Source organism: Saccopteryx leptura, chromosome 6, assembly GCF_036850995.1.
Source record: "Saccopteryx leptura isolate mSacLep1 chromosome 6, mSacLep1_pri_phased_curated, whole genome shotgun sequence".
NCBI classification, from domain to species: Eukaryota; Metazoa; Chordata; class Mammalia; order Chiroptera; family Emballonuridae; genus Saccopteryx; species Saccopteryx leptura.
Window position 1 is genome coordinate 68437868 of NC_089508.1, and position 12919 is coordinate 68450786.

Consider the following 12919-nt stretch of genomic DNA (forward strand, 5'->3'; position numbering starts at 1 on the left):
CTCTCCTTGTTGTGTTGAATTTTCTATATTGTCAGTATATAATATAACTAGATTTCAGTATCACACTTCAGGGGGGTAGATATAACTATATAATATGATATAGCTCATCATAAAAATTACTTTAACATTTTTTATGTGATAATCAGCACCTTACATTAAGAAATCTTTAAAACTTCTTTAAAATGTATGAATGGGATATCTATACTTGAAGAGAGCATATAATCTTTTCCTGTATATGATAAATCTAAAATATCTGTTAACTACTTCAAAATAAACATTTGTTCCAACTTGTACAGCAATAAAATTACCACCAAATGGCATTAGACTAAATTATATTTTGCCTAAAGGAAAAAAATTACCCAGTAAGGTAATTGCTAATGATTAGTACATATACCTAAGTTTTTCTCATGGATGTTTATTAAGAAATAGACTGTCCTATGTAGCCTGACCAGGCGGCAGCACAGTGGACAGAGCGTCGGACTGGGATGTGGAGGACCCAGGTTTGAAACCCTGAGGTCGCTGGCTTGAGCGCAGGCTCATCCAGCTGGAGCATGGGGTCACTGGCTTGAGCATGGGATCATAGACAAGACCCTATGGTCACTGGCTTGAGCTCAAAGGTCACTGGCTTGAGGAAGGGGTCCCTCACTCTGCTGTCGCCCTCCCCCAACCCCAAGTCAAGGCATGTATGAGAAAGCAATCAATGAACAACTAAGGTGCCGCAATGAAGACTTAATACTTCTCATCTCTCTCCCTTCCTGTCTCTCTCTCTGTCTCTCGGTCTCTGTCACAAAATAAATAAATAAAGAAGAAGCTCTGTAATTGGAATTTGTGTTAAGATGGAATTTTCACAATAACATAAATGTTTTTCACAGTTCAGATGATATTGATCATCGTGGTTCCACTACAGCTCTTTACCAACCCAGTGCATTAGCCCACTCAGCAAACCAGGTGCATCCATCTCTGCCGTGGCTGGGCAGTGGACAGACTAGTACTGGCGCTAGTGTGGTATGTTACCTACTGTTAGGTATCGTTTCTGGGTAGGGACTCCTTCAAAACAAGTTGAAATCACTGTGACCTAGGAATGATCCATGGTTGGGGCAGTGAGCAGTTCGCAGACCATAATAACAATAGTTAGCATACGGTGCATTGAATGTGTCAGGTGCATGCTTTTTCTCACAACAGCTGTAGATGGCAGGCGCTATAATTTCCCCCCACTATCATTTTATAGATGAGCAAACCGAGAGGCACAAAGTGGTAAAGCAGAGTCAGAGAGGAGTTCATAACTACTGGAAGTGTGTGAGGAGTGTGTCAGTAACGTTGTTAGTCCCTGGTGGTGAAGGGGTCCCATTCTCATGTTCTGCTGTGAAGACTCGAGGTGCTCCTGCTTGTCCTCAGGGAGAGTTCCCTTGACCACAGGACAAAGCTGCGCACTATCTTCCCAGTCCACACAGGCCAGGCTCTGCCAGTAAGTGGCTGTACTTCCACAGGCTGTTCAGACAAGGGTCATATGTTAAGTGGTTCAGAAAATCCACTAAGGAGTTTATTTCAGTAATTAGCCAGTTGTGAAAGAATAAATGTTATCAGAATTAGAGTTGGCTTTAAACATATCTCTCCTCACCTCTTCTGTTCTGCACACAATAAATTTCTTTTTATTATCTTCTTTTAAAGCTTATGAAAAGAAATCTACATAATGTTAAGAGAATGACCTCACACCCAGTCCATCAATACTGTAAGTATTTTATTTGTGATCCAAGGATTGTAAACAGACTATCATTTTGAAGTTGATTTATAGAATGGAAAACATTGGAACTCTCTGGCTGGGCAGCTCAGTTGATTAGAGCAGCATCCCAATACAGCAATATTGTGGGTTCAGTCCCTGGTTGGGGCACATATAAGACTCAACCGGGGAATGCATAAATAAGTGGAACAACAAATTGATGTTTTATTCTTTTTTACTGTTCCTTCTTCTCCCTAAAATAAATCCATCAATTTAAAAAATTAAAATAAGAAAATATTGGAACTCTTTCTTTAGCATTTTGACTTCTTATTTTCTGCTTTTCCTCTTGTGTTTCAGATCTCACAGGTGCTCAGGATGGCAGTGTACGAATGTTTGAATGGTCACGACCTCAGCAACTTGTCTGTTTCCGCCAAGCCGGCAACGCGAGAGTTACCAGATTATATTTTAATTCTCAAGGCAACAAGGTTTGTTCTTGGGGGTTACGTCTATCCTCATCTGAAAATAATTGTGGAATTTATGAGTAAAGGTTAGTAAAAACTACATCTAAAAGCAAATTCAATGACACCGTATTTAAGCTGAGCAGGTAGTCTATTGGTATTTGTTTATATAAACCCTTGTCTCCTAATAAAAGGATAAACCCACGCAGTTTGCTATAGGTTAATTAATTATCCACTTAAAGATACTAAATATTGCCTGACTGGGTGGTGGTGCAGTGGATAGAGCATTGAATTAGGATGCGGATGATCCAGGTTTGAGACCCCGAGGTTGCCAGTTTGAGCACAGGCTCATCTGGTTTGAGCAAAGCTCACCAGCTTGGATCCAAGGTCTCTGGCTTGAGCAAGGGGTCACTCAGTCTGCTTGAAGGCCTCCCCCTTCAGTCAAGGCTCATATGAGAAAGCAATCAATGAACAACTAAGGTGTCACAACGAAAAACTGATGATTGATGCTTCTGATCTCTCTTTGTTTCTGCCTGTCTGTCCCTCTCTCTGACTCTCTCTCTGTAAGAAAAAAAAAAAAAAAAAAGATACTAAATATTCTGTGAAGGTAAAGAACTCTGTTGAATGTTTGATGGTGCTTGTAAGTACAGCCAAGGACGTGAGAGAAAACTTCTAGTTTCTTACTAAATTGAACTACAGAAGATTGGAGGAAAACAGTAAAATAAGTGTGGAAACACATTTAAAAGGTGGCAGTATATTTATATTACTTGCACTTTCTTAGGAACTACAGCAACAGAAATATAGGTATAGACAGAATGTTAGTTAAGAGGGGCCTAAGTGTCTGCTTTCCATAAATGTTTTTACCTTTGATACAGATATTAAGAATCCATGTTTAATATTTGTGCCTCTCTTACAGTGTGGTGTTGCAGATGGAGAGGGTTTTCTGAGTATTTGGCAAGTAAACCAAACTGCAGCAAATCCTAAACCTTACATGGTAAGTATCACTCAGCATTCCCAGAGGATGTAGAGTCTGCTTGTTTATGAAGTGTCTGTTTCAGACAGTAAATCTCAACGGTGGACCTGGTGGGAGAGGGACAGTTCTGTCTAGCAGTCATAGCCCAGAGCCCATCATTGCCCTGGTTTTACACTGAAATGACCTAAAAAACAAAAAAACCTTACTTTTCACAGCTTGAAGGATAACCATTATATTTGAAAATTATCAGGAGCTTTCTCTGGGTATAGCCCTACATAAGATCCATTTTTACTATACTTGTAATCCATTTTGTATTTTTAATGATAGAATTTCATAGTGATTCATTGTAGATACTTATATTAAGACGCAGACAGGCTCCATGTAGAGTCGTCCCTTGGTGTCTGTGGGGGATGGGCTCCAGGACCCCCGCAGCTTCCGGACCTGTGGTGCTCAAGTCTCTTATGTGAGATGCCACAGTACTTGCATATAACCCATACACATCCTCCTGTGTACTTAAAATTACTTCTACCTAATCCAACCTAAATTCTGTGTAAATAGTTGTTATGCTATTTGTTTAGGGAATAATGACAAGACAATAATAATCTGTACAGGTTCCGTACTGATACAACCATCTCTGGCCTAACTACATATACATGTCAGCAACAGGGTGACATTTAGAAAATTTTTTTTCATCTGCAGATATGGAGGGCCAACTGTATTCCAGTATTTTCCAGAATTTTGTTTACTAGATTATCAAGTAACCAATTCTAATAGGCCGCTTTAGTCATTAATCCAAATCATAGTGAAACCCTTAGCAGTACAGACAAGCACACTTTCCTACAGCAAGGTGAGGTGGGCAGAGATGGGAGGTGTTACTCTCCTCTGTGGAACTCCTGGCTTCATATATTTGGTTTTATAGGAAGTCTTGAACTGCCTGACCAGGCGATGGAGCAGTGGATAGAGCATCAGACTGTGATGTAGAGGATCCAGGTTCAAAACCCTGAGGTCTCTGGCTTGAGCACAGGCTCACCTGACTTGAGCATGGGCTTGCCAGTTTGAGTAAGGGGTCACTCACTCTGCTGTAGTCCCAGTCAAGGCACATATGAGAAAGCAATCAATGAACAACTAAGGAGCTGCAACGAAGAATTGATGCTTCTCATCCCTCTCTCTTCCTGTCTGTCTGTCCCTATCTGTCCCTGTCTCTATGTCTCTGTCTCTCTCTCACACACACACTCACACACACACAGCAAGTCTTGAACCTCCAGGGTTTGGATAAAGTACAAAATATTTTCACATTTTCTTTTCTACATTATACAGATGTTTTTATGTATATGAAATATTTCTCTTAAATCAATACACTGTAAACTTTATCATAAAGTCTTTATAGAGATGGAAGTGATCTTGAATCTGTCCTTTACCTTCAGTCAGATCTGTACCATGATCATTTCAAACTGAAAAACATTTTTTTGTATTAAAATACCCTGACATCCTCCTCCTTGGTCCTCACCTCCAAACTTCTACTCACTCAGCTTATCCAACAAGAAAAGTTCTTCCTGGCCCAGTAAATGGTTTTCCATGGTGCTAGGACACCCTTAGGGGCTGCTTGGGACAGCCTAAGCCCCTGGATTATTTGTAGGACCACTTTTGATCTTGTTTTTTTTATGAGTACTAAACTCTTCACCTGGCAGTGAGGGCCAGGAGCAGAGGCGGTGAGGAAGGCAGTGGTTATGGTCACTTGACCAAGTCCTGCATGCTGTGCTCTCATGATAGATGTGTGTGTAAGAGTTTTTGTTCTTGAGTTGTTGTTCATTTTGATTTACATTATTATTTTAAATTTATTAAGTATCTTTGAGCCTGACGAGGTGGTGGTATAGTGGATAGAGCATCAGTCTGGAATGCTGAGGACTGAGGTTCGAAACCCCAAGGTCACCAGTTTGAGCATGGGCTCATCCGACTTGAGCATGGGCTCACCCGACTTGAGCATGGGCTCACCAACTTGAGTACAGGATCATAGATATGACCCCATGGTCGCTGGCTTGGGCCCAAAGTCAGTGGCTTGAGCAAGGGGTCACTCACTGTGTTGTCGCCACCTGGTCAAGGCACATATGAGAAAGCAATCACTGAACAACTAAGGAGCTGCAATGAAGAATTGATGCTTCTCATCTTTCTCCCTTCCTGTCTGTCCTTCTCTCTCTCTGTATATGTCTCTCTTGCTAAAAAAAAAAAAGTATCTTTGAGGTCATTAGCACTAGAAATCATTGATTGGGCCTTTACTTAACCAAGCCATTTAATTATATGAAGTACATGTACTTGGTTTCTTATTCCTTTATTATGTATTCTAAAAAATATAACCTCTCACTATCCCTTTCCAGTTTTAAAATATTATTGGATGTTAGCCAAGTAATATGCAAATGACAGCTAATCCTCTTAATATCACTTATTTTTTATCCTAGACTATTTTAAAAAACTGTTCTTAGCTCGTACATATAGTATATTATTAGCAGAACTGTGTGTTTTTACTTTAACACATTTTGCTGCATTTTTAGATAACATCAGTTGCATTTTGTTTTCCGTAGAGTTGGCAGTGCCACAGTAAAGCCACAAGTGACTTTGCATTTATTACCTCTTCAAGTCTAGTTGCCACATCTGGACAGTCCAATGACAATAGGTAGGTTGATAGAGAAGCAAAATAAGAATTAAGCAATTTTTAGACAGACAGGTGTTCTTAGGAGGCTTCCTTCTCCCTGCCCCCAGGAATACAAAAACTTTTTCTGTTCCTCAATTCTTAGTTTTCCTTACCAAAGAGAAACACAAAAATTACTCCTAATTTAGTCTGTCAATAAGCATGTGTAATTATTGTGATAAAGCTACCAAGTCATTTCTTTGTATTGCTGTTGATACTGTCATGTTCAAGAGAACTAATACATATTTGACCCTGTGTAGCCATCATTCTTACATTGTTTTAATTGACAGCACATGCCTATGAGTAACATCTCGCATTCCCCTGCAGTTGTTCCCCCGTGGGTGTAGCAGCATCCCTTCTACTCAGAAAATCAAGTCTGTTTCCTGGAGTGGTAACAGAAGAGATGGGGCTGGGGGATGAGATGGCAGCGACAGACAGGACCATGTGAGACAGAACTGTGTAGTGTGAACAGACAGGATAGACTCTTAGATGAGACACAGCCGTCTCTACCCTCATTGTAGTTGGGAATCACTGCTTTATAAATGTGAGTGAACAAAAAAGTTAAGATTCAATAAGATATTTGACTTGAATACAATTTGCCCCTAGTGATGACTTTGAACAGTTGTTTATGATGTATTTGTTATTGTTTCTTTATAAGAAATGTATGCCTCTGGGACACTTTGATATCACCTGGAAACAGTCTCATTCATGGTGAGTTAAGAGCTGTGATTTTTAATATACTCTGAAAGAATTCTTTCCTGGTTTTATTTTAACAAGTGAATCAAGTTAGTGTTTTATTACATGAGCTAACAATGGAGAAATATCTTAAATGAATTTTAAAAGTTAATTAGACTATCTGGCTACCTTGCTGAGGTGCACATGTATGTGCATAGAAATCCAGCTAGCTTAGAGTAATTTTTAGTTGTAGTCTCCTCAGAAAGTATGGTGTGGAGACCATTGTCACTAACAAGGCTCTGTAAGGAATTAATTGCAAAGTATTTTTTTAGCTCAATAGAAATGAGATATTTTAAAGAATTAAACCTAACCATAATATAAAAGTTAACCTTACTGTAAGGTTATATATATACACAGTAATATAGAATGAACATTACCATTTAAATGTTTTTTAAGACAGTATTTTCCAAATTGATGTTCTAATGATCTGTCTTCCACATAATGCTGTTGAAAGAGTGTTCCATGCTTCGTCTAGGCAGTCTTGGTGAAAGCTGGGTGGCTTTTTGTTTTTTACAGAAAGATTTCTTCTGTCTTTTACTATGCTGATGTGGATTTTGAAACATGTAGTTATTTCCCAGTTTTATTTAGCATCTTTTAAAGATTTGCCACTTAGTGTTTGTGGCTTTAATCATGTTAAAATGCAGAGATCCACCCAGCAACCCATATGTTATGTACCCTGACCAGGAATTGAACCCAGGACATCCATATGCTGGGCCGATGCTCTGTCCACTGAGCCACTGGCCAGGGCCTCTTGACATCGTTTTTAATACTTTGATTATAGAATTACAGAAATTAGAATGAGAAGTGTGTCAGTAATTTCTATATTATTTAAATGTGCATTTATACATTATCAGAATTGCTGAGAGAGAAATCGTTTGGGAACTTATTAAAGGATTACAGAAATTAGAATGAAAAGTGTGTCAGTAATTTCTACATTATTTAAATGTGTATTTATACATGATCCAAATTGCTGACAGAGCAATGTTTTCGGAACGGCACTTGCTTTTCCTCCTCAGGTTTCACATGCCATGATCAGGGAGCCACGGTACTCCAGTATGCACCAAAACACCAGCTCCTCATCTCGGGAGGCAGGAAGGGATGTGTCTACATTTTTGACATCAGGCAGAGACAGCTGATTCACACCTTCCATGCACACGACTCAGCCATTAAGGCTCTGGCCCTGGATCCCTGTGAGGAATTTTTTACTACAGGTTCAGCAGAAGGTAACATAAAGGTGAGTCAGGAGGAGAGGTTACAACATACTGCTGTATGTTGTCTGTGTCTGCTGCCAAGACTAATAGGGAAGAAAACCCCCCAAAACCCCACCGTGTTTGAAATGAGGGTAGAAAGTAAAGCTTTGTGGAGATACCAATTGTCTCCCGACACCCTTCCTTCCATGTGGTTCTTTCTAAACTAGGTCATTAACCTCATTAGACTTTCAGGTTAAAGAACTCTGTCTTCAGTAAAGTATACATATGAGTTTAATTTACACCAGGCTTTGTGGTGACATGAGTTCTCCTCAGTGCCTCGCCCTCCTTGCCTCTGCCCGCAGTACCGTACTCTGCTGTATGTAGTTGAGGTTAGGTTTCCGGGTAAGTGATGTGGTACTGTTCTTCTTTTCTGTTGCCAGGGCCTAGCTTAGCACTAGGAACATAATTAATTAACTTAAATATGTAATTGAATTAGAAATGGGGTATAGGTGGTTAATATGAAATTACAAGAGGACATGAAGAGAGAAATTTGAACTAAGGGACAGTGAAGTGTAAGGACACTAAGTGAATCACTGCATGGTATTATTTCCAGTTAGTTCAGCTGTTAGGAATGAGTCAATGGATGGGAAAGTTGGGCTTGCACATGATCAGACGGGCCAACGGAACAAAGGGAAGGCCATGGTTTTGCTTCTGGTCTATTTTTTTGTGTGACTTACACTTTTTGTTTTTATTCTGTTTTTATTTTAAACCAGGTTTGGAGACTGACAGGCCATGGTATAATTCATTCATTTAAACATGAACATGCTAAACAGTCCATATTCAGAAACCTAGGGGCAGGAGTCATGCAGATTGACATCATCCAGGGCAATCGGATCTTCTCCTGTGGGGCAGACGGCACTCTGAAGATGAGGGTTTTGCCCAGTGCTTTTAACATCCCTCATAGAATTCTCGACATTCTATAGACTTAAAGATTGGGGCTTTATTTTTATAAACATTTCAATTAAAAAACACACTGCAGTAATTATTAGGCATTTCTGCTTCCCAAGCAGTGAACCCATTGAAAACAACACAGAGAATCTCTGTAGAATTTGAATCTGATTGAAGACGAGAATGTTCTCCTGAGTATTGCCTTCACGGGTTGGTAGAATGACTGCATGTACTGTTTATCATGCTGACATACTTAAAATATCAAACCTAGTAATGTGTGAAGGATAGCTATTCTTTACAGCATTTATAACCCAATTCAGAAAACATTATTAGTAAGATATAATAATGAGAAGGACCTTTGTCCCAAATTAAGGGAGAAAGTGTTGCTGGTTCAGGTTTTTCTTCCTATTCTCACTGCCGATCGAAGCATGCTTGCAGCCCTTTTCTGAACGGAGAGTAGTCGTCAAGTGGTGGCAGCTCTTGATCACCAGAAACCCCTCCTAAGCTGTGGCGGTGTGCAGGGACTAGCTCTCTGTCCACAGGGTCATTTCCATTCTTTCCTGCTGAATACTTTTCCTGTTAGTGTTTAAACTGAGCTGGTACTGTAACTTGCAAATGAGTGGAAATTTAAATGCAATGTTTTCCTCACAATTTGCACATTCACATTTTCTTTTGGACTGCTAGTTTTTCTATTTAAACATTTGCCTTCATGTTAGAATGTAATAACATGAAGATGACATATTTGTAGTTAATCTAATCATATCAGTTCAGTAATTTTTCTTTTCATGTTTATGGTTAAATGCCCACAGCATTTAAGGCTACATTGAAACTACACCAATAGAGCATTTCATATCATAATTAAAATGAATGTTAGGCTTTTTGTAGCCAGTTAAGAGTTGGTGAGATTGGTGATACTATTTATTACCACAGCCTATTGTATAAACTATGCAGAATAAAATATTATTTGCTTGTAAAATATTAGCCAGTATTGTCATATTTTGCTGTACCTCCTTGGTTATGACCAAAAATATGTTGAGATATTGAAACCAATGTCTATGTGTTTAAATGTTTACCAGAAAATTGTCTTATCGTGTTAATGAGAATGCTTAATGCCTGTGTGGTAAATAGTAAAATATAATGGCATAAAAGCACCTTTCTCTGAAGGCATTGTGATGTTCAGGCTGTGAAATACAAATGTAAAAGAACAATAAATGTTATTTGGTAGAGTTTTACCTTCCTTTGGTCCGGCCTTTTTTTGATAATATTTAAACTGTTGAGATCATTTTACATTTGATAAAATGTTTAACCTGATTCCTACCCCAAACTCAAAAATCTGAGTCTGGGCTCTCGTGTTGCTCCAAAGTAAGGGAGGTCAGAGCACGTACACTGATAAGAGGACCCAGAAGAAAAAACTTGCAAGAAACTATTATCCTGCTCCCTAAAGCAAAACTGATCCAAGCTACCAGCCAGGTGGATACTTTAAGCCTACATGCTTTTTGGCCTTGGCCAGTTGGCTCAGTAGAGCTTCAGACTAGCGTGTGGATGTCCTGGGTTTGATTCCTAGTCAGGGCACACAGGAGAAGCACCCATCTGCTTCTCCACCCCTGCCCCTCCCTTTTCTCCCTCTCTCTCTCTCTCTTCCCCTCTTGCAGCCAGGGCTCAATTAGAGCGAGTTGGCCCTGGACGCTGAGGATGGCTCCATGGCCTCTCTGCCTCAGGTACTAAAAGGTGGCTCTGGTTGTAGCAGAGCAATGGCCCTAGATGGGCAGAGCATCGTCCCCTAGTGGGCTTGCCAGGTGGATCCCTGGTTGGGGTGCATGTGTGAGTCTATCTCTCTGCCTCCCCTCTTCTCACTGAATAAAAAAGATAAATGGAAATAAAATAAAATTTATATAAAAGGGGGGAAAAGCCTACATGCTTTGAGAGAATGAGAGCTTTCAAAAGGATGGAGAGAAGTTCCTCTGTCAGGTAAAATTAGTAAAAGGCTCTTGATTCACCCTCTTGCTTGAAACAGACAAAGACTATATAAAACAATGGTTCTCAAGACACTGGACATCAAGCAGTGAAGCACAGTGATTCCTGAGGTGTTAGCATTGTTACTGTCCCAACTTGCAACTTAGGGAGGGGAAACCAGGCAGACCCTGGTGGCTTCTCTGAGCAGCCAGAAGAACTGGCTGGCTGCGGAGTGCGAGGTAGCTCGAGTTCAAGGCTAGAAAGAGAGCTGCATAGAGAGAACCGCAGACGCCTGCTGAAGTGCTCTGCTGAAGTCAGTGCATGTGTGTGAAAAACTAGTGGCTGCTAAAAGAGCCACCTAAAAGGATCAGAGTTGACAATCTCACTCACAAAGCGAGGGATAAATTTTCACCAAAAAAACTGGAAAACCTCCTAATTCATAGGCATAGGTATAGTATTCAGAAGAGTTTTGCTGCAGTAATGGGCCAAAATTAGTCCTGGATAAAATACTGCTCTAGTTCCACCTAGGAAAGCTAAAATTGGAAAGGATCAAACTGTTTTCAAATAACTAAATTGCAACTCACAGCAGTCAAAGTAAAATTTACAATATATGACATTCAATTAAAATTACCAGCCATGAAAAGAAGTAGGAAAATATGAGCCATAATGAGAAAAAAAAATCAGTCTCTCAAAAAATGATCCATAAATAATACAGGCAATAAAGTTATTAGAAAGGCATTAAAATAGTTATATCTATTTTGAATGTACAAGAAGCTGGAGAAGAGTATTTAACATGTTACTGGAGATATGAAAGACATTTTTAAAATCCCACTTTTAGGCCTGACCTGTGGTGGTGCAGTGGATAAAGCGTCGACCTGGAAATGCTGAGGTCGCCGGTTCGAAACCCTGGGCTTGCCTGGTCAAGGCACATATGGGAGTTGATGCTTCCAGCTCCTCCCCCCCTTCTCTCTCTCTGTCCTCTCTCTCTCTCTCCCTCCCTCTCCTCTCTAAAATGAATAAAAATAAAATAAAATCACACTTTTAGTAATAAAAACTTCTGTGTCTGATATGAAAAATACAGTGGCTGAGATGCACAGGTTAGACATTGCAGAAGAAAAGATGAGTGAATGTGAAAATGGCAATGGATACTATCCAAAATGAAACGAAGGCTGGAAGAAAATGAGCAGAGCATCAGTGAGATAAGGGATGACTTTAAGCAGCCTAATACATGTACAGTTGGGATCTCTAAAGGAGAATGAAAAGGTAAAATTGAAGAATGGCAGATAAGTTTTCAGTTTTGATAAAAACTATATAAACTCAGTGTTTTGACATTGTACATCTTGACATAAATCTTGACTCATATACAGTATGAGATGTCATGAAATTCAACTCAGCATAACATAAAATCAAATAGGTTAAAGTATGTAGTTCAAATAGCAATCATCCAGGTGACTCTAGTGGCCAGCATACAATAATGCTACAAGTTTGTGGCAGAATAATATTATTATCATGCCAGTATTCATGCAATATTTATTGTGTACCTACTATGTGTCAATGATTATGTCAAGGACACAAAAATTAATAAAATGTTTCTCATTCTTGAGAAGGAAAAAAACCCCTAAACTGTAGATTCAAGAAGTTCAAGGAAATTCAAGCATAGGAAACATGAAGGAAATTACATTCATCACATTATAATCAAATTACTTAAGAACCAGTGGTAAAGTGAAAAATCTTAAGTGCAGCAAGAGAAAATAGACACATTATATACTGATGGACAAAGGTAGGGGAGCAACATTATCTCCTGAAAGAAACTAAAACTTTTAACCCAGTGAAAATAATTTTCAAAAGTAAAGGTGCCTGACCAGGCTGTGGTGCAGTGGAAAGAGTATCAGCCTGGGACGCAGAGGACCCAGGTTCAAAACTCTGAGGTCTCTGGCTTGAGTGTGGGATCATAGACATGACCCCATGGTCACTGGCTTGAAGCCCAAGGTTGTCGGCTTGAGCAAGGGGTCACTGGCTTGGCTGTAGCACCCGGGTCAAGGCACATACAAGAAAGCAATGAACAATTAAGGCGCTACAACAAAGAACTGATGTTTCTCTTTCCCTTCCTGCTTGTCTATTCCTACTGTCTCTCTCTCTCTCTCACTAAAGTAAATATAAATAAATAAAGGTGAGGCCCTGGCTGGTTGGCTCCATGGATAGAGCATTAGCCTGGCATGTGCACATCACAGGTGTGATCTCTGGTCAGGGCACACAAGATAA

The 12919-nt window shown here is 39.7% G+C and overlaps 1 protein-coding gene across 2 annotated transcripts in view; it reads left to right on the plus strand.

Annotated features, from left to right (window-relative positions):
* Window positions 1-9941, plus strand: part of DMXL2 (Dmx like 2) — a 203306-nt gene extending 193365 nt beyond the window's left edge. For both annotated transcript variants that reach the window (XM_066341820.1, XM_066341821.1), the window contains 8 exons: window positions 873-1005; window positions 1669-1729; window positions 2075-2202; window positions 3092-3169; window positions 5725-5816; window positions 6490-6542; window positions 7583-7800; window positions 8530-9941. In XM_066341820.1, the coding sequence (XP_066197917.1) occupies window positions 873-1005; window positions 1669-1729; window positions 2075-2202; window positions 3092-3169; window positions 5725-5816; window positions 6490-6542; window positions 7583-7800; window positions 8530-8739 (973 nt within the window). In that variant the 3' untranslated portion in view covers window positions 8740-9941. The remainder of the gene's footprint in view (window positions 1-872; window positions 1006-1668; window positions 1730-2074; window positions 2203-3091; window positions 3170-5724; window positions 5817-6489; window positions 6543-7582; window positions 7801-8529) is intronic.
* The last annotated feature ends 2978 nt before the right edge of the window (window positions 9942-12919 follow it).